At 45.1% G+C, this 22155-nt stretch overlaps 1 protein-coding gene across 3 annotated transcripts; it reads left to right on the top strand.

Moving 5' to 3' along the window:
* The first annotated feature begins 356 nt into the window (after positions 1-356).
* Positions 357-21822, top strand: FAIM (Fas apoptotic inhibitory molecule). 3 transcript variants are annotated; one of them, XR_010085156.1, is made up of 6 exons: positions 6123-6243; positions 7062-7197; positions 8435-8663; positions 18984-19033; positions 21134-21626; positions 21658-21822. XR_010085156.1 is itself a non-coding variant. In XM_063428522.1 (5 exons), the coding sequence occupies exons 2-5, from the start codon at positions 7087-7089 to the stop codon at positions 21281-21283; spliced, it is 540 nt and encodes a 179-aa protein (XP_063284592.1). In that variant the 5' UTR covers positions 357-446; positions 7062-7086; the 3' UTR covers positions 21284-21822. The 3 variants fall into 3 exon arrangements, 2 of the variants coding, with proteins under 2 accessions (XP_063284592.1, XP_063284591.1); XM_063428522.1 differs by lacking the exon at positions 6123-6243 and adding an exon at positions 357-446 and having other exon boundaries at positions 21134-21822; XM_063428521.1 differs by having other exon boundaries at positions 21134-21822.
* The last annotated feature ends 333 nt before the right edge of the window (positions 21823-22155 follow it).

Below are 22155 nucleotides of genomic sequence, written 5' to 3' on the forward strand. Positions count from 1 at the left end.
CAGACAGACAGACACACACACACACACACACAGAGACACACACACACACACACACACATACTGAAATACAGACAGACACACACACACAGACAGACACACACAGACATACTGAAATACAGACAGACACACACACACACACAGACAGACACACACACAGACATACTGAAATACAGATAGTCAGACAGGCACACTGTCCAATCAGCAGCACGCTATCTATCATATAACTCCGCCCACAAACCCCGCCCAATCACGTGCACGGCCTATCCAGTACTGACTCCGCCCCTAGAAATCCTGCTGTCTCCATAGTAACCCGTCCTTCCTCTAACCCTACCGACTGGGCCGCCATTGCTCTCCTCTGATTGGTTGCCGGGTGTCAGCAACTCGTCATTTCCTGTCAGACCGTTACCTTGGTTACAGCTTCATCCTCCACTTCCGGCTACAGAGAGGTGAGTAACCGGGGGGGGGGAGTCTCACTGTCTGTCCATCCTGGGGGGGGGGGGGGGGAGTCTCACTGTCTGTCCATCCTGGGGGGGGGGGGGAGTCTCTCTGTCTGTCCATCCTGGGGGGGGGGGTCTCACTGTCTGTCCATCCTGGGGGGGGGGGGGGAGTCTCACTGTCTGTCCATCCTGGGGGGGGGGGGGAGTCTCTCTGTCTGTCCATCCTGGGGGGGGGGGGGGGGGGTCTCACTGTCTGTCCATCCTGGGGGGGGGGGTCTCACTGTCTGTCCATCCTGGGGGGGGAGGGGGTCTCACTGTCTGTCCATCCTGGGGGGGGGGGGTCTCACTGTCTGTCCATCCTGGGGGGGGGGGGAGTCTCTCTGTCTGTCCATCCTGGGGGGGGGGGGGAGTCTCACTGTCTGTCCATCCTGGGGGGGGAGGGGGTCTCACTGTCTGTCCATCCTGGGGGGGGGGGGGGGTCTCACTGTCTGTCCATCCTGGGGGGGGGGGGGGGAGTCTCTCTGTCTGTCCATCCTGGGGGGGGGGGGAGTCTCACTGTCTGTCCATCCTGGGGGGGGGGGGTCTCACTGTCTGTCCATCCTGGGGGGGGAGGGGGTCTCACTGTCTGTCCATCCTGGGGGGGGAGGGGGTCTCACTGTCTGTCCATCCTGGGGGGGGGGGGTCTCACTGTCTGTCCATCCTGGGGGGGGTCTCTCTGTCTGTCCATCCTGGGGGGGGGTCTCACTGTCTGTCCATCCTGGGGGGGGGGAGTCTCACTGTCTGTCCATCCTGGGTGGAGTCTCACTGTCTGTCCATCCTGGTGTGGGGATTCTCTCTGTCTGTCCATCCTGGGGGGGGGGGAGTCTCACTGTCTTTCCATCCTGGGGGGGGGGGGGTCTCTCTGTCCATCCTGGGGGGGGGGGGAGTCTCTCTGTCTGTCCATCCTGGGGGGGGTCTCACTGTCTGTCCATCCTGGGGGGGGGAGTCTCACTGTCTGTCCATCCTGGGGGGGGTCTCTCTGTCTGTCCATCCTGGGGGGGGAGTCTCACTGTCTGTCCATCCTGGGTGGAGTCTCACTGTCTGTCCATCCTGGTGTGGGGATTCTCTCTGTCTGTCCATCCTGGGGGGGGGGGGGAGTCTCACTGTCTTTCCATCCTGGGGGGGGGAGTCTCTCTGTCTGTCCATCCTGGGGGGGGGGAGTCTCACTGTCTTTCCATCCTGGGGGGGGGGGGGGGAGTCTCTCTGTCTGTCCATCCTGGGGGGGGAGTCTCACTGTCTTTCCATCCTGGGGGGGGGAGTCTCTCTGTCTGTCCATCCTGGGGGGGGGGAGTCTCTCTGTCTGTCCATCCTGGGGGGGGGGAGTCTCGCTGTCTGTCCATCCTGGGGGGGGGCTCTCTCTGTCTGTCCATCCTGGGGGGGGGGGAGTCTCGCTGTCTGTCCATCCTGGGGGGGGGGGAGTCTCTCTTTCTGTCCATCCTGGGGGAAGTCTCACTGTCTGTCCATCCTGGGGGGGGGGGGTCTCACTGTCTTTCCATCCTGGGGGGGGGAGTCTCTCTGTCTGTCCATCCTGGTGTGGGGAGTCTCTCTCTGTCCATCCTGGGGGGGGGGGGGAGTCTCACTGTCTTTCCATCCTGGGGGGGGGGGATTCTCTCTGTCTGTCCATCCTGGGGGGGGGTCTCACTGTCTTTCCATCCTGGGGGGGGGGAGTCTCTCTGTCTGTCCATCCTGGGGGGGGGGGGGGAGTCTCTCTGTCTGTCCATCCGGGGGGGGGGGGAGTCTCACTGTCTGTCCATCCTGGGGGGGGGGGTCTCACTGTCTGTCCATCCTGGGGGGGGGGGTCTCACTGTCTGTCCATCCTGGGGGGGGGGGGGAGTCTCACTGTCTGTCCATCCTGGGGGGGGGAGTCTCACTGTCTGTCCATCCTGGGGGGGGGGTCTCACTGTCTGTCCATCCTGGGGGGGGGGGGAGTTTCACTGTCTGTCCATCCTGGGGGGGGGAGTTTCACTGTCTGTCCATCCTGGGGGGGGGGAGTCTCACTGTCTGTCCATCCTGGGGGGGGGGAGTCTCACTGTCTGTCCATCCTGGGGGGGGAGTCTCACTGTCTGTCCATCCTGGGGGGGGGGGTCTCACTGTCTTTCCATCCTGGGGGGGAGTCTCTCTGTCTGTCCATCCTGGGGGGGAGAGTCTCACTGTCTGTCCATCCTGGGGGGGGGGGTCTCACTGTCTGTCCTTTCTGGGGGGGGGGGGTCTCTCTGTCTGTCCATCCTGGGGGGGGGGGGGAGTCTCACTGTCTGTCCATCCTGGGGGGGGGTCTCACTGTCTTTCCATCCTGGGGGGGGGGGAGTCTCTCTGTCTGTCCATCCTGGGGGGGGGGGGGAGTCTCACTGTCTTTCCACCCTGGGGGGGGGGGTCTCTCTGTCTGTCCATCCTGGGGGGGGGGGGAGAGTCTCACTGTCTGTCCATCCTGGGGGGGGGAGAGTCTCACTGTCTGTCCATCCTGGGGGGGGGAGTCTCACTGTCTGTCCATCCTCGGGGGGGAGTCTCACTGTCTGTCCATCCTGGGGGGGGGGGTCTCACTGTCTTTCCATCCTGGGGGGGGAGTCTCTCTGTCTGTCCATCCTGGGGGGGAGAGTCTCACTGTCTGTCCATCCTGGGGGGGGGGGGGGTCTCACTGTCTGTCCTTTCTGGGGGGGGTGGGGGGGAGTCTCTCTGTCTGTCCATCCTGGGGGGGGGAGTCTCACTGTCTGTCCATCCTGGGGGGGGGGTCTCACTGTCTTTCCATCCTGGGGGGGGGGAGTCTCTCTGTCTGTCCATCCTGGGGGGGGGGGAGTCTCACTGTCTTTCCACCCTGGGGGGGGGGGTCTCTCTGTCTGTCCATCCTGGGGGGGGGGAGAGTCTCACTGTCTGTCCATCCTGGGGGGGGGGGAGAGTCTCACTGTCTGTCCATCCTGGGGGGGGGGAGTCTCACTGTCTGTCCATCCTGGGGGGGGGGAGTCTCACTGTCTGTCCATCCTGGGGGGGGGGAGTCTCTCTGCCTGTCCATCCTGGGGGGGGGCTCTCACTGTCTGTCCATCCTGGGCGGGGGGGGGAGAGTCTCACTGTCTGTCCATCCTGGGGGGGGGGGGGGAGTCTCACTGTCTGTCCATCCTGGTGGGGGGGAGTTTCTCTGCCTGTCCATCCTGGGGGGGGGGGTCTCTCTGTCTGTCCATCCTGGGGGGGGGGGGGAGTCTCACTGTCTTTCCATCCTGGGGGGGGGGGGAGTCTCTCTGTCTGTCCTTCCTGGGGGGGGGTCTCACTGTCTTTCCATCCTGGGGGGGGGAGTCTCTCTGTCTGTCCATCCTGGGGGGGGGGAGTCTCACTGTCTTTCCATCCTGGGGGGGGGAGTCTCTCTGTCTGTCCATCCTGGTGGGGGGGAGTTTCTCTGCCTGTCCATCCTGGGGGGGGGGTCTCTCTGTCTGTCCATCCTGGGGGGGGGGGGGAGTCTCACTGTCTTTCCATCCTGGGGGGGGGGGGAGTCTCTCTGTCTGTCCTTCCTGGGGGGGGGTCTCACTGTCTTTCCATCCTGGGGGGGGGAGTCTCTCTGTCTGTCCATCCTGGGGGGGGGGGGTCTCACTGTCTGTCCATCCTGGGGGGGGGGAGTCTCTCTGTCTGTCCATCCTGGGGGGGGGGAGTCTCTCTGTCTGTCCATCCGGGGGGGGGGAGTCTCACTGTCTGTCCATCCTGGGGGGGGGAGTCTCTCTGTCTGTCCATCCTGGGGGGGGGGGGGGTCTCACTGTCTGTCCATCCTGGTGTGGGGAGTCTCTCTGTCTGTCCATCCTGGGGGGGGGAGTCTCACTGTCTGTCCATCCTGGGGGGGGGGGGGTCTCACTGTCTTTCCATCCTGGGGGGGGGGGTCTGTCTGTCCATCCTGGGGGGGGAGAGTCTCACTGTCTGTCCTTTCTGGGGGGGGGGGGGGAGTCTCTCTGTCTGTCCATCCTGGGGGGGGGGAGTCTCACTGTCTGTCCATCCTGGGGGGGGGGGGTCTCACTGTCTTTCCATCCTGGGGGGGGGAGTCTCTCTGTCTGTCCATCCTGGGGGGGGGAGTCTCACTGTCTTTCCACCCTGGGGGGGAGTCTCACTGTCTGTCCATCCTGGGGGGGGAGAGTCTCACTGTCTGTCCATCCTGGGCGGGGGGGGAGAGTCTCACTGTCTGTCCATCCTGGGGGGGGGGGGGGAGAGTCTCACTGTCTGTCCATCCTGGGGGGGTAGTCTCACTGTCTGTCCATCCTGGGGGGGGGGTAGTCTCACTGTCTGTCCATCCTGGGGGGAGGGGGGTCTCACCGTCTGTCCAACCTGGGGGGGGGAGGGGGGTCTCACTGTCTGTCCATCCTGGGGGTGGGGGGGTCTCACTGTCTGTCCATCCTGGGGGGGGGGTCTCACTGTCTGTCCATCCTGTGGGGGGGGGGGGATCTCACTGTCTGTCCATCCTGGGGGGGAGAGTCTCACTGTCTGTCCATCCTGGGGGGGAGGGGGGTCTCACCGTCTGTCCATCCTGGGGGGGGGGAGTTTCACTGTCTGTCCATCCGGGGGGGGGGGAGAGTCTCACTGTCTGTCCATCCTGGGGGGAGGGGGAGAGTCTCACTGTCTGTCCATCCTGGGGGGGGGGGTCTCACTGTCTGTCCATCCTGGGGGGGGAGGGGGGGCTCACTGTCTGTCCATCCTGGGCGGGGGGTCTCACTGTCTGTACATCCTGGGGGGGAGGGGGGTCTCACTGTCTGTCCATCCTGGGGGGGGAGGGGGGTCTCACTGTCTGTCCATCCTGGGGGGGGAGGGGGGTCTCACTGTCTGTCCATCCTGGGGGGGAGGGGGGAGGTCTCACTGTCTGTCCATCCTGAGGGGGGGGGGAGGTCTCACTGTCTGTCCATCCTGAGGGGGGGGGAGGTCTCACTGTCTGTCCATCCTGGGGGGGGGGGTCTCACTGTCTGTCCATCCTGGGGGGGGAGGGGGGTCTCACTGTCTGCCCATCCTGGGGGGGGGGAGTCTCACTGTCTGTCCATCCTGGGGGGGGGAGGGGGTCTCACTGTCTGTCCATCCTGGGGGGGGGAGGGGGGTCTCACTGTCTGTCCATCCTGGGGGGGGGGGGGGGAGTCTCACTGTCTGTCCATCCTGGGGCGGGGGTCTCACTGTCTATCCATCCTGGGGGGGGGTCTCACTGTCTGTCCATCCTGGGGGGGGAGGGGGGTCTCACTGTCTGTCCATCCTGGGGGGGTGAGGGGGGGTCTCACTGTCTGTCCATCCTGGGGGGGGTCTCACTGTCTGTCCATCCTGGGTGGGGGGGTCTCACTGTCTGTCCTGGTATTGTGTCTGATTGTATCACAGAGCTCCACAGCAATAATACTCCCAGTAATGTGTCTGATTGTATCACAGAGCTCCACAGCGATAATACTCCCAGTAATGTGTCTGAGTGGATAACAGAGCTCCACAGCAATAATACTCCCAGTAATGTGTCTGTGTATAACAGAGCTCCACAGCAATAATACTCCCAGTAATGTGTCTGATTGTATCACAGAGCTCCACAGCGATAATACTCCCAGTAATGTGTCTGAGTGAATAACAGAACCCCACAGTAATAATACTCCCAGTAATGTGTCTGAGTGTGTAACAGAGCTCCACAGCAATAATACTCCCAGTAATGTACAGTGTGTATAACACAGCTCCCACTCTAACACTGCATATTACTGTATCACAGACTGTGATTTTACTTTACGGTCTAAGTAGATGAACGCCATGCTTCCAGTTCGACTGTTGAGTTGAAATTCTCACTTCAGTAAGTGACCCTAAGAGCTCCATTAAAGTGATGTTTGCCGTATTGGACATTTAAAATTTTTAATTAACATTAAGTGAAATATTCTCACTGTAAGTCATTTCCTAAACAGGATTGTGTAGGTTATCAGTAATAAGTCCTGTTTATTTTCACACCTCGTCAAACTGTGTCCTGGGAGCAGTGCATTGACATTGCCTTCTCATTTTTATCCTGTTAGTCCAATAACTAGCACCCCTTGGATTATCTTCATTTGCTGTGTTCTGTTTAATGGTTTTGTTCACCACCCATCACTCACTCCTCCTGCACCCAGGATTTAAATCCGCCTTTCTCCATATCATGTTCACTAATTAATTTATCACTATACTCATTCTTGGAATTTATAATCTAGTCCTCAGGGCTGTACAGTGTGCTAAACATAGTTACACAAAGAAATGGCTGCATACAATGTTAAGATCGTTGTCCTGTGAGCTTACACTCTAGCATGTGTTTATCTCAGACTACCTTTGTATAAAAGTAACGTATTGAAGATGGTGGGATAGAAGAACTATTCCTAAACCGTAATAAATCTATGTTTATAAGCATAGGTCAGTCTGTCCTCTGTCCGTAATCCTTACCTCTCCAGCCTTCCTGCTGCTCGACTGCCTCGTCTGTTTCCCTCGTTCCTCTGCTGTTAATCCTATTAGTATGAAGGTGACAGGTGTGTGACATTAGGTTATAACAGCCCAGCAATTACACAAATTCTGCTGCTTTGGTAAGCATGTGACCTGTGAAGAGTTTCCTTCAATGACCTCTCCCCCTCGCACCCCTGTTTGACTCCGCAGGTCTCACTACGGACGGCTGGATAAGATGACTGATCTTGTTGCTGTTTGGGAGGTTGCCCTGAGTGATGGAGTCCACAAGATTGAGTTTGAGCACGGAACGACGTCTGGGAAAAGAGTTGTGTATGTGGATGGAAAGGTAATGGGACTGCCTCCAGTAATCACTCTTTCTCTAAGCTGGTAGAATTCGTATTAACATGGTCCAACCGTGGAGCTTTAACCAGTGGCCAAAATCAGACAAGTTTTTAATAGACGTTCTGCAGCCTAGTAAATTAACTGTGTCTGTATCATCTTAGTGGAGATCTGGGCTCATTCTCTGCAATATGTCCCGAGAGCGATGACATCCTGGGCAGATTACACTGGATGGCGAGATAGGACACGTGCTGCTTTCCTTCCTGTCACTTTCAGCTCCACATTGTTATTTAAAGGAACACAAACTTGTATTTCTGACCCTATAGTTTTAATTTACCTTTATTCCAGGCTGTTGGTGATGGCTCCTTGGCTGACATAATCAGAAGTGATTATCTCAGCCAGTCACAATGCCCATAGGAAAGCATAGGATTGGCTGAGATTGTCAATTCTGATGATCTCAGCCAAGGAGGTGGGTGAGAGGTGAAATCAAACTCCAGTCTGGCCCATCAGCATCTCCTCATAGAGATACATTGAATCAATGTATCTCTATGAGGAAAATTCAGTGTTTCCATGCAGAGGGTGGAGACACTGAATGTCAGTGACAATGTACAGCACTGCCCCAGGAAGCACCTCTAGCAGCCATCTGAGGAGTGGCCAGTGGCCTAGGCTGTAATGTAAACACTGCATTTCATCTGAAAAGACAATGTTTATTGCAAAAATCCTGAAGGTAATGATTCTACTCACCCAAACAAATGCAATAAGCTGTAGTTGTTCTGGTGACTATAGTGTCCGTGTCCCTTTAACCGCAATTTTATTTTATTTTTTTTACTTTCATTTATACAGATTATTTGATGACGTTGGGAAAAAATCAGAACAGTGAAATCTAACCTAAAACATATAAAATATTGCTGTGAGAAATATTACGATTATATATAGTGTGTAATATAAATAAATAATGTTACCAATCACCTGGAAATGATGTTCCAATTAAACAGGGAGCGTGGAGGTTTATAAGAACGTGAAGAATCGATGGTTGGGGTGCTCGCTCACACTGCGGGTACAGTTTATTCCCGTCTGTGCTTCGCTCCTTCAGTTACCCTATTGAATCCAGAGTCCGTGTAATATAAGTATACAGCCCGGAACAGTGCTAGGAAAGGAATTCTATTCTTAATATCATTTTCTATTTTTATGTTTTGTTATACGTGTGTCTGTGTGCCTAAAGCCTCTATATCTCCTCACCTCAGGAAATAATCCGGAGAGATTGGATGTTTAAACTGGTCGGGAAAGAAACGTTTCCAGTGGGAGCGTCTCAGACCAAAGCCACGATTAATATCGATGCAATCAGTGGCTTTGCGTATGAATATACACTGGAGATAAATGGGAAGAGCCTGAAGAAGTACATGGAGAACCGTTCAAAGACCACCAATACGTGGGTCCTCCACGTGGATGGCGAGGACTGCAGGATCGTGCTGGGTAGGGACCTTATCTCACTCAATGTGCAGCTTTAATAAAACACTGATAATATATAATAAGATCCTAGCCTGGGTGAAGCTATATATAATAAGATCCTAGCCTGGGTGAAGCTATATATAATAAGATCCTAGCCTGGGTGAAGCTATATATAATTAGATCCTAGCCTGGGTGAAGCTATATATAATAAGATCCTAGCCTGGGTGAAGCTATATATAATAAGATCCTAGCCTGGGTGAAGCTATATATATAATAAGATCCTAGCCTGGGTGAAGCTATATATATAATTAGATCCTAGCCTGGGTGAAGCTATATATATAATAAGATCCTAGCCTGGGTGAAGCTATATATAATAAGATCCTAGCCTGGGTGAAGCTATATATAATTAGATCCTAGCCTGGGTGAAGCTCTATATAATAAGATCCTAGCCTGGGTGAAGCTATATATAATAAGATCCTAGCCTGGGTGAAGCTATATATATAATTAGATCCTAGCCTGGGTGAAGCTATATATAATAAGATCCTAGCCTGGGTGAAGCTATATATAATAAGATCCTAGCCTGGGTGAAGCTATATATAATAAGATCCTAGCCTGGGTGAAGCTATATATAATTAGATCCTAGCCTGGGTGAAGCTATATATAATAAGATCCTAGCCTGGGTGAAGCTATATATAATAAGATCCTAGCCTGGGTGAAGCTATATATAATTAGATCCTAGCCTGGGTGAAGCTATATATAATTAGATCCTAGCCTGGGTGAAGCTATATATATATATATATATATAATAAGATCCTAGCGTGGGTGAAGCTATATATATATATATATATATATATAATAAGATCCTAGCCTGGGTGAAGCTATATATATAATAAGATCCTAGCCTGGGTGAAGCTATATATATAATAAGATCCTAGCCTGGGTGAAGCTATATATATATATATATATATAATAAGATCCTAGCCTGGGTGAAGCTATATATATAATTAGATCCTAGCCTGGGTGAAGCTATATATATAATAAGATCCTAGCCTGGGTGAAGCTATATATAATAAGATCCTAGCCTGGGTGACGCTATATATAATAAGATCCTAGCCTGGGTGAAGCTATATATATAATAAGATCCTAGCCTGGGTGAAGCTATATATATAATAAGATCCTAGCCTGGGTGAAGCTATATATATAATAAGATCCTAGCCTGGGTGAAGCTATATATATAATAAGATCCTAGCCTGGGTGAAGCTATATATATAATAAGATCCTAGCCTGGGTGAAGCTATATATAATAATATCCTAGCCTGGGTGAAGCTATATATATATAATAAGATCCTAGCCTGGGTGAAGCTATATATAATAAGATCCTAGCCTGGGTGAAGCTATATATAATAAGATCCTAGCCTGGGTGACGCTATATATATAATAAGATCCTAGCCTGGGTGAAGCTATATATATATAATAAGATCCTAGCCTGGGTGACGCTATATATATATATATAATAAGATCCTAGCCTGGGTGAAGCTATATATATATATATAATAAGATCCTAGCCTGGGTGAAGCTATATATAATAAGATCCTAGCCTGGGTGAAGCTATATATATATATATATATATATATATATATATATATATATATATATATATATATAATAAGATCCTAGCCTGGGTGAAGCTATATATATAATAAGATCCTAGCCTGGGTGAAGCTATATATATATATATAATAAGATCCTAGCCTGGGTGAAGCTATATATATATATATAATAAGATCCTAGCCTGGGTGAAGCTATATATAATAATATCCTAGCCTGGGTGAAGCTATATATATAATAAGATCCTAGCCTGGGTGAAGCTATATATATATATATATATATATATATATATATATATATATATATATATATATATATATATATATATATATATATATATAATAAGATCCTAGCCTGGGTGAAGCTATATATATAATAAGATCCTAGCCTGGGTGAAGCTATATATATATATATAATAAGATCCTAGCCTGGGTGAAGCGCTATATATATATATATATATATATATATATATATATATATATATAATAAGATCCTAGCCTGGGTGAAGCTATATATATATATATATATATAATAAGATCCTAGCCTGGGTGAAGCTATATATATATAATAAGATCCTAGCCTGGGTGACGCTATATATATATATATATAAAGATCCTAGCCTGGGTGAAGCTATATATATAATAAGATCCTAGCCTGGGTGAAGCTATATATATATATATAATAAGATCCTAGCCTGGGTGAAGCTATATATATATATATATAATAAGATCCTAGCCTGGGTGAAGCTATATATAATAATATCCTAGCCTGGGTGAAGCTATATATATAATAAGATCCTAGCCTGGGTGAAGCTATATATATATATATATATATATATATATATATATATATATATATATATATATATATATATATATATAATAAGATCCTAGCCTGGGTGAAGCTATATATATAATAAGATCCTAGCCTGGGTGAAGCTATATATATATATATAATAAGATCCTAGCCTGGGTGAAGCGCTATATATATATATATATATATATATATATATAATAAGATCCTAGCCTGGGTGAAGCTATATATATATATATATATAATAAGATCCTAGCCTGGGTGAAGCTATATATAATAATATCCTAGCCTGGGTGAAGCTATATATATAATAAGATCCTAGCCTGGGTGAAGCTATATATATATATATATATATATATATATATAATAAGATCCTAGCCTGGGTGAAGCTATATATATAATAAGATCCTAGCCTGGGTGAAGCTATATATATAATAATATCCTAGCCTGGGTGAAGCTATATATATAATAAGATCCTAGCCTGGGTGAAGCTATATATAATAAGATCCTAGCCTGGGTGAAGCTATATATATATATATATATATATATATAATAAGATCCTAGCCTGGGTGAAGCTATATATAATAAGATCCTAGCCTGGGTGAAGCTATATATAATAAGATCCTAGCCTGGGTGAAGCTATATATATAATAAGATCCTAGCCTGGGTGAAGCTATATATAATAAGATCCTAGCCTGGGTGACGCTATATATATAATTAGATCCTAGCCTGGGTGAAGCTATATATATATATATATATATATATATAATAAGATCCTAGCCTGGGTGAAGCTATATATATAATAAGATCCTAGCCTGGGTGAAGCTATATATAATAAGATCCTAGCCTGGGTGAAGCTATATATATAATAAGATCCTAGCCTGGGTGAAGCTATATATATAATTAGATCCTAGCCTGGGTGAAGCTATATATATATATATATAATTAGATCCTAGCCTGGGTGAAGCTATATATATATAATAAGATCCTAGCCTGGGTGAAGCTATATATAATAAGATCCTAGCCTGGGTGAAGCTATATATAATAAGGTCCTAGCCTGGGTGAAGCTATATATATAATAAGATCCTAGCCTGGGTGAAGCTATATATAATTAGATCCTAGCCTGGGTGAAGCTATATATAATAAGATCCTAGCCTGGGTGACGCTATATATAATAAGATCCTAGCCTGGGTGAAGCTATATATAATAAGATCCTAGCCTGGGTGAAGCTATATATATATAATAAGATCCTAGCCTGGGTGAAGCTATATATAATAAGATCCTAGCCTGGGTGAAGTTATATATAATAAGATCCTAGCCTGGGTGAAGCTATATATATAATAAGATCCTAGCCTGGGTGAAGCTATATATATAATAAGATCCTAGCCTGGGTGAAGCTATATATATAATAAGATCCTAGCCTGGGTGAAGCTATATATAATAAGATCCTAGCCTGGGTGAAGCTATATATATATATAATAAGATCCTAGCCTGGGTGAAGCTATATATATAATAAGATCCTAGCCTGGGTGAAGCTATATATATAATAAGATCCTAGCCTGGGTGAAGCTATATATATATAATAGGATCCTAGCCTGGGTGAAGCTATATATAATAAGATCCTAGCCTGGGTGACGCTATATATATAATAAGATCCTAGCCTGGGTGAAGCTATATATATAATAAGATCCTAGCCTGGGTGAAGCTATATATATAATAAGATCCTAGCCTGGGTGAAGCTATATATATAATAAGATCCTAGCCTGGGTGAAGCTATATATATATATATATATATATATATAAAATTAGATCCTAGCCTGGGTGAAGCTATATATATATATATAATAAGATCCTAGCCTGGGTGAAGCTATATATAATAAGATCCTAGCCTGGGTGAAGCTATATATATAATAAGATCCTAGCCTGGGTGAAGCTATATATATAATAAGATCCTAGCCTGGGTGACGCTATATATAATAAGATCCTAGCCTGGGTGAAGCTATATATATAATAAGATCCTAGCCTGGGTGACGCTATATATATAATAAGATCCTAGCCTGGGTGACGCTATATATATAATAAGATCCTAGCCTGGGTGAAGCTATATATATAATAAGATCCTAGCCTGGGTGAAGCTATATATAATTAGATCCTAGCGTGGGTGAAGCTATATATATATATATATATAATAAGATCCTAGCCTGGGTGAAGCTATATATATAATAAGATCCTAGCCTGGGTGAAGCTATATATATAATAAGATCCTAGCCTGGGTGAAGCTATATATATAATAAGATCCTAGCCTGGGTGAAGCTATATATATAATTAGATCCTAGCCTGGGTGAAGCTATATATATAATAAGATCCTAGCCTGGGTGAAGCTATATATAATAAGATCCTAGCCTGGGTGACGCTATATATAATAAGATCCTAGCCTGGGTGAAGCTATATATATAATAAGATCCTAGCCTGGGTGAAGCTATATATATAATAAGATCCTAGCCTGGGTGAAGCTATATATATAATAAGATCCTAGCCTGGGTGAAGCTATATATATAATAAGATCCTAGCCTGGGTGAAGCTATATATATAATAAGATCCTAGCCTGGGTGAAGCTATATATATAATAAGATCCTAGCCTGGGTGAAGCTATATATAATAATATCCTAGCCTGGGTGAAGCTATATATATAATAAGATCCTAGCCTGGGTGAAGCTATATATAATAAGATCCTAGCCTGGGTGAAGCTATATATATAATAAGATCCTAGCCTGGGTGAAGCTATATATATAATAAGATCCTAGCCTGGGTGAAGCTATATATATATAATAAGATCCTAGCCTGGGTGAAGCTATATATATATATATATATATATATATATATATATAATAAGATCCTAGCCTGGGTGAAGCTATATATAATAATATCCTAGCCTGGGTGAAGCTATATATATAATAAGATCCTAGCCTGGGTGAAGCTATATATATATAATAAGATCCTAGCCTGGGTGAAGCTATATATAATAAGATCCTAGCCTGGGTGAAGCTATATATATATATATATATATATAATAAGATCCTAGCCTGGGTGAAGCTATATATAATAAGATCCTAGCCTGGGTGAAGCTATATATATAATAAGATCCTAGCCTGGGTGAAGCTATATATAATAAGATCCTAGCCTGGGTGACGCTATATATATAATTAGATCCTAGCCTGGGTGAAGCTATATATATATATAATAAGATCCTAGCCTGGGTGAAGCTATATATATAATAAGATCCTAGCCTGGGTGAAGCTATATATAATAAGATCCTAGCCTGGGTGAAGCTATATATATAATAAGATCCTAGCCTGGGTGAAGCTATATATAATAAGATCCTAGCCTGGGTGACGCTATATATATAATTAGATCCTAGCCTGGGTGAAGCTATATATATATATATAATTAGATCCTAGCCTGGGTGAAGCTATATATATATAATAAGATCCTAGCCTGGGTGAAGCTATATATAATAAGATCCTAGCCTGGGTGAAGCTATATATAATAGGATCCTAGCCTGGGTGAAGCTATATATATAATAAGATCCTAGCCTGGGTGAAGCTATATATAATTAGATCCTAGCCTGGGTGAAGCTATATATAATAAGATCCTAGCCTGGGTGACGCTATATATAATAAGATCCTAGCCTGGGTGAAGCTATATATATAATAAGATCCTAGCCTGGGTGAAGCTATATATATATAATAAGATCCTAGCCTGGGTGAAGTTATATATAATAAGATCCTAGCCTGGGTGAAGCTATATATATAATAAGATCCTAGCCTGGGTGAAGCTATATATATAATAAGATCCTAGCCTGGGTGAAGCTATATATATAATAAGATCCTAGCCTGGGTGAAGCTATATATATATAATAAGATCCTAGCCTGGGTGAAGTTATATATAATAAGATCCTAGCCTGGGTGAAGCTATATATATAATAAGATCCTAGCCTGGGTGAAGCTATATATATAATAAGATCCTAGCCTGGGTGAAGCTATATATATAATAAGATCCTAGCCTGGGTGAAGCTATATATATAATAAGATCCTAGCCTGGGTGAAGCTATATATAATAAGATCCTAGCCTGGGTGAAGCTATATATAATAAGATCCTAGCCTGGGTGAAGCTATATATAATAAGATCCTAGCCTGGGTGACGCTATATATAATAATATCCTAGCCTGGGTGAAGCTATATATATAATAAGATCCTAGCCTGGGTGAAGCTATATATAATAAGATCCTAGCCTGGGTGAAGCTATATATAATAAGATCCTAGCCTGGGTGAAGCTATATATATATATATAATAAGATCCTAGCCTGGGTGAAGCTATATATAATAATATCCTAGCCTGGGTGAAGCTATATATATATATAATAAGATCCTAGCCTGGGTGAAGCTATATATATATATAATAAGATCCTAGCCTGGGTGAAGCTATATATATATATATATATATATATATATATATATATATATATATATATATATATATATAATAAGATCCTAGCCTGGGTGAAGCTATATATAATAAGATCCTAGCCTGGGTGAAGCTATATATATATATATATATATATATAATAAGATCCTAGCCTGGGTGAAGCTATATATAATAAGATCCTAGCCTGGGTGAAGCTATATATATAATAAGATCCTAGCCTGGGTGAAGCTATATATAATAAGATCCTAGCCTGGGTGACGCTATATATATAATTAGATCCTAGCCTGGGTGAAGCTATATATATATATAATAAGATCCTAGCCTGGGTGAAGCTATATATATAATAAGATCCTAGCCTGGGTGAAGCTATATATAATAAGATCCTAGCCTGGGTGAAGCTATATATATAATAAGATCCTAGCCTGGGTGAAGCTATATATATATATAATTAGATCCTAGCCTGGGTGAAGCTATATATATATAATAAGATCCTAGCCTGGGTGAAGCTATATATAATAAGATCCTAGCCTGGGTGAAGCTATATATAATAAGATCCTAGCCTGGGTGAAGCTATATATATAATAAGATCCTAGCCTGGGTGAAGCTATATATAATTAGATCCTAGCCTGGGTGAAGCTATATATAATAAGATCCTAGCCTGGGTGACGCTATATATAATAAGATCCTAGCCTGGGTGAAGCTATATATAATAAGATCCTAGCCTGGGTGAAGCTATATATATATAATAAGATCCTAGCCTGGGTGAAGCTATATATAATAAGATCCTAGCCTGGGTGAAGTTATATATAATAAGATCCTAGCCTGGGTGAAGCTATATATATAATAAGATCCTAGCCTGGGTGAAGCTATATATAATAAGATCCTAGCCTGGGTGAAGCTATATATATAATAAGATCCTAGCCTGGGTGAAGCTATATATATAATAAGATCCTAGCCTGGGTGAAGCTATATATATAATAAGATCCTAGCCTGGGTGAAGCTATATATATAATAAGATCCTAGCCTGGGTGAAGCTATATATATAATAAGATCCTAGCCTGGGTGAAGCTATATATATATATAATAGGATCCTAGCCTGGGTGAAGCTATATATAATAAGATCCTAGCCTGGGTGACGCTATATATATAATAAGATCCTAGCCTGGGTGAAGCTATATATATAATAAGATCCTAGCCTGGGTGAAGCTATATATATAATAAGATCCTAGCCTGGGTGAAGCTATATATATAATAAGATCCTAGCCTGGGTGACGCTATATATATATAATAAGATCCTAGCCTGGGTGACGCTATATATATAATAAGATCCTAGCCTGGGTGAAGCTATATATATAATAAGATCCTAGCCTGGGTGAAGCTATATATATATAATAAGATCCTAGCCTGGGTGAAGCTATATATAATTAGATCCTAGCCTGGGTGAAGCTATATATAATAAGATCCTAGCCTGGGTGAAGCTATATATATAATAAGATCCTAGCCTGGGTGACGCTATATATATAATAAGATCCTAGCCTGGGTGAAGCTATATATATAATAAGATCCTAGCCTGGGTGAAGCTATATATATAATAAGATCCTAGCCTGGGTGAAGCTATATATAATTAGATCCTAGCCTGGGTGAAGCTATATATAATAAGATCCTAGCCTGGGTGACGCTATATATAATAAGATCCTAGCCTGGGTGAAGCTATATATATATATATATATATATATATATATATATATAATAAGATCCTAGCCTGGGTGAAGCTATATATATAATAAGATCCTAGCCTGGGTGAAGCTATATATAATAAGATCCTAGCCTGGGTGAAGCTATATATATATATATATATAATAAGATCCTAGCCTGGGTGAAGCTATATATATAATAAGATCCTAGCCTGGGTGAAGCTATATATATAATAAGATCCTAGCCTGGGTGAAGCTATATATATATATATATATATATAATAAGATCCTAGCCTGGGTGAAGCTATATATAATAATATCCTAGCCTGGGTGAAGCTATATATATATAATAAGATCCTAGCCTGGGTGAAGCTATATATAATTAGATCCTAGCCTGGGTGAAGCTATATATAATTAGATCCTAGCCTGGGTGAAGCTATATATATATATATATAATAAGATCCTAGCCTGGGTGAAGCTATATATTTATTTATTTATTTATTTATTATTGCCATTTATATAGCGCCAACAGATTCCGTAGCGCTTTACAATATTATGAGAGGGGGATTTAACTATAAATAGGACAATTACAAATAAACTTACAGGAACAATAGGTTGAAGAGGACCCTGCTCAAACGAGCTTACATTCTATAGGAGGTGGGGTGTAAAACACATTAGGACAGGAATTTACAATCAAATAAGGTGGGCTGCCCTTTAGGAGAGGGCAAGAGACAGGTAAGGGTTAGTCTTGGAGGCCATAAGCTTTCCTAAAGAGATGGGTTTTAAGGCACTTCTTAAAAGATGCAAGACTAGGGGAGAGTCTGATGGCGGTAGGCAGGCTATTCCATAGGAAGGGAGCCGCCCGCGAGAAGTCCTGCAAGCGCGAGTTGGCCGTACGAGTGCGGACAACGGACAGGAGGTGGTCACGGGCAGAACGGAGAGACCGAGAAGGGACATACCTATGGATCTGTGAGGAGATATAAGAGGGGCTAGAGTTGTTCAGTGCTTTATAGGTGTGAGTTAGTACCTTGAATTGACTCCTATAGCATACAGGAAGCCAATGTAAGGACTGGCAGAGGGGTGAGGTGTGAGAGAAACGACTAGAGAGGAAAATCAATCTAGCAGCAGCATTCATTACGGACTGTAAGGGTGCAGTACGGCTATTGGGGAGACCAATCAGGAGAGGGTTACAATAATCCATGCGGGAAATTACTAGAGCATGGACAAGCTCCTTGGTAGTATCTGGTGCAAGAAAGGGGCGGATGCGGGCTATGTTTTTAAGATGGAATCTACAGGATTTGGCAACATGCTGGATGTGAGGCTCAAAGGTGAGACCAGAGTCAAGTATGACGCCAAGACAGCGCGCTTGCAAGGATGGACTGATGTTGGTACCACAAACTATATATATATATATATATATATATATAATAAGATCCTAGCCTGGGTGAAGCTATATATATAATAAGATCCTAGCCTGGGTGAAGCTATATATAATAAGATCCTAGCCTGGGTGAAGCTATATATAGTGTACAATGTCAGACCAGCCTGGCTGTATCACCCAAAACAATGAACTTTCAACGTTGGCTCTGCACTGAAATCCTGTGAATCCACAAGTTGCCGGTTTGCTAACTGCCGTCTTAGTACCATGTCCGCTATCCCATGCCAGTATGTCATTTTATTGCTAAGATGTCTTTACTATTTTATCAATCTTCTATTCTCACTGCTCAAATCCTTTTTGTTTCAGAGAAAGACACAATGGACGTTTGGTGTAACGGCAAAAAGATGGAAACCGCGGTAAATAATCTGCAGGAGCAAAGTCTTTTGTTTTACTGGCAGACTACAGGCAGCTGAGTGTGCAGGTCCTAAACGAATCCACGCTGCTGACCTATAAATCGAGCAGAATCCACGCTGCTGATCTATAAATCGTGCAGAATCCACGCTGCTGATCTATAAATCGTGCAGAATCCACGCTGCTGATCTATAAATCGTGCAGAATCCACGCTGCTGATCTATAAATCGTGCAGAATCCACGCTGCTGATCTATAAATCGTGCAGAATCCACGCTGCTGATCTATAAATCGTGCAGAATCCACGCTGCTGATCTATAAATCGTGCAGAATCCACGCTGCTGATCTATAAATCGAGCAGAATCCACGCTGCTGATCTATAAATCGTGCAGAATCCACGCTGCTGATCTATAAATCGTGCAGAATCCATGCTGCTGATCTATAAATCGAGCAGAATCCACGCTGCTGATCTATAAATCGAGCAGAATCCACGCTGCTGATCTATAAATCGTGCAGAATCCACGCTGCTGATCTATAAATCGTGCAGAATCCACGCTGCTGATCTATAAATCGTGCAGAATCCACGCTGCTGATCTATAAATCGAGCAGAATCCATGCTGCTGATCTATAAATCGAGCAGAATCCACGCTGCTGATCTATAAATCGAGCAGAATCCACGCTGCTGATCTATAAATCGTGCAGAATCCACGCTGCTGATCTATAAATCGTGCAGAATCCACGCTGCTGATCTATAAATCGAGCAGAATCCACGCTGCTGATCTATAAATCGAGCAGAATCCACGCTGCTGATCTATAAATCGAGCAGAATCCACGCTGCTGATCTATAAATCGTGCTGAATCCACGCTGCTGATCTATAAATCGTGCAGAATCCACGCTGCTGATCTATAAATCGTGCAGAATCCATGCTGCTGATCTATAAATCGAGCAGAATCCACGCTGCTGATCTATAAATCGAGCAGAATCCACGCTGCTGATCTATAAATCGTGCAGAATCCACGCTGCTGATCTATAAATCGTGCAGAATCCACGCTGCTGACCTATAAATCGTGCAGAATCCACGCTGCTGATCTATAAATCGTGCTGAATCCACGCTGCTGATCTATAAATCGTGCTGAATCCACGCTGCTGATCTATAAATCGTGCAGAATCCACGCTGCTGATCTATAAATCGTGCTGAATCCACGCTGCTGATCTATAAATCGTGCAGAATCCACGCTGCCGATCTATAAATCGTGCAGAATCCACGCTGCCGATCTATAAATCGTGCAGAATCCACGCTGCTGATCTATAAATCGTGCAGAATCCACGCTGCTGATCTATAAATCGTGCAGAATCCACGCTGCTGATCTATAAATCGTGCTGAATCCACGCTGCCGATCTATAAATCGTGCAGAATCCACGCTGCTGATCTATAAATCGTGCAGAATCCACGCTGCTGATCTATAAATCGTGCTGAATCCACGCTGCTGATCTATAAATCGTGCAGAATCCACGCTGCTGATCTATAAATCGAGCAGAATCCACGCTGCTGATCTATAAATCGTGCAGAATCCACGCTGCTGATTTCTCGCTGCTTTAACACTACAGACGAACCTATGATGAAAGCTGCTCGTTTTGTGTTCAGGCCTCCGGCTGCTTTAAAAAGCATTTGGCAAATTCCCATTTATGTCTCACGTGATAACCATCGTTCCTGTAAGTTTTTTTAATTGTCGCATTTATTGTTAAATCTCTCCCTCCTATAATATTGTAAAGCGCTACGGAATGTGCTGGCGCTATATAAATGGCGATAATAATAATAACAAATCGCTGGGGCCAGAGCACATACAGCAAACAGTTTACTAAAATCGAATAGTAGGAAGACGATTAGTAAGGAAAGTAGGCGCCATTTACAGAGAAATAACGCTAGATCGTAATGGCTGTTTCTAGAGAATCTAGATGTAGTTATTGATACGCCTGAGACATAAATCATTTACTGCAACATTGCTTTAGCCCTTGGACAGAATGAAACCCATGTTGGTGTTTTCTGTAAATAAACGAAGTTGTTTCAGACTTTGCTGGTGTCCATTACCCTCTCTCTTTCCGCAGGGCGAGTTTGTGGAGGACGGGACTGAGACCCATTTTAGTATCGGAGACCACGAGTGCTGCATCAAAGCTGTGAGCAGTGGGAAGCGTAGAGAAGGCATTATCCATACTCTTATCATGGACCAAAAGGAAATTCCTGAGAGCACAGAGTAAATCTGGACTTATTTACGTCAGAATTAAAGCACTTTACCCTCTTCCCTGAGTGTATGCCCTGGTAGAAGTGTTTACACACAGTGGATGGATCTTGGGAGGGAATCCTGCTGTGCCATGGGGCTTCTCAGAGAGGAGGGTGTGATGCCAACAGAATGCTGTAAATTCATCGTTTTTATTATCTGTAATAGCCTAGACACATTCCAAAAGAAAGATATGTATATATATATATTTAATAATAATATTATCGCGGAAATGGTGATGGGGGTGTTAAGTTGCAGCTGGACATCTCAGGAGTAGAGAAATTGGAGGCGGAGAGGGGATGGAGGGTTACAGGAAGCGGAGGGTGGTAGGTTTACAGGAAACGGGCTGGGAAGGTGGTAGGTTTACAGGAAACGGAGGCTGGGAGCGTGGAGAGTTACAGAAAGCAGAGGCTGGTAGGATTAGAGGAAGTGGAGAGGGTTGGAGGAAGCAGAGGCTGAGAGCGGGGATTGTAGTAGGGTTAGAGAAAGCAGGAGGCTTTGAGTGATTTAGAGTTAGAGGAAGCGAGGCTGGGGGTGGGGAGTGTGTAAGGGTTAGAGGAACCGGGGGGGGGGGGGAGTGAAGTAGGGTTAGAGGAAGCGGAGACTGGGAGCGAGGAGTGTGGTAGAGTTAGAGGAAGCTGAGGTTGGGAGAGGGGAGTGTGGTACAGTTAGAGGAAGAAGAGGCTGGGGGTGGGGCGTGAATTACGGTTAGAGGAAGCGGAGACTGGGAGCGAGGAGTGTGGTAGGGTTAGAGGAAGCAGAGACTGGGAGCGAGGAGTGTGGTAGGGTTAGAGGAAGCGGAGGCTGCGAGTGAGGAGTGTGGTAGGGTTAGAGGAAGCGGAGACTGGGAGC

This window comes from Pelobates fuscus, chromosome 8 (genome assembly GCF_036172605.1).
Source record: "Pelobates fuscus isolate aPelFus1 chromosome 8, aPelFus1.pri, whole genome shotgun sequence".
Taxonomy (NCBI): Eukaryota; Metazoa; Chordata; class Amphibia; order Anura; family Pelobatidae; genus Pelobates; species Pelobates fuscus.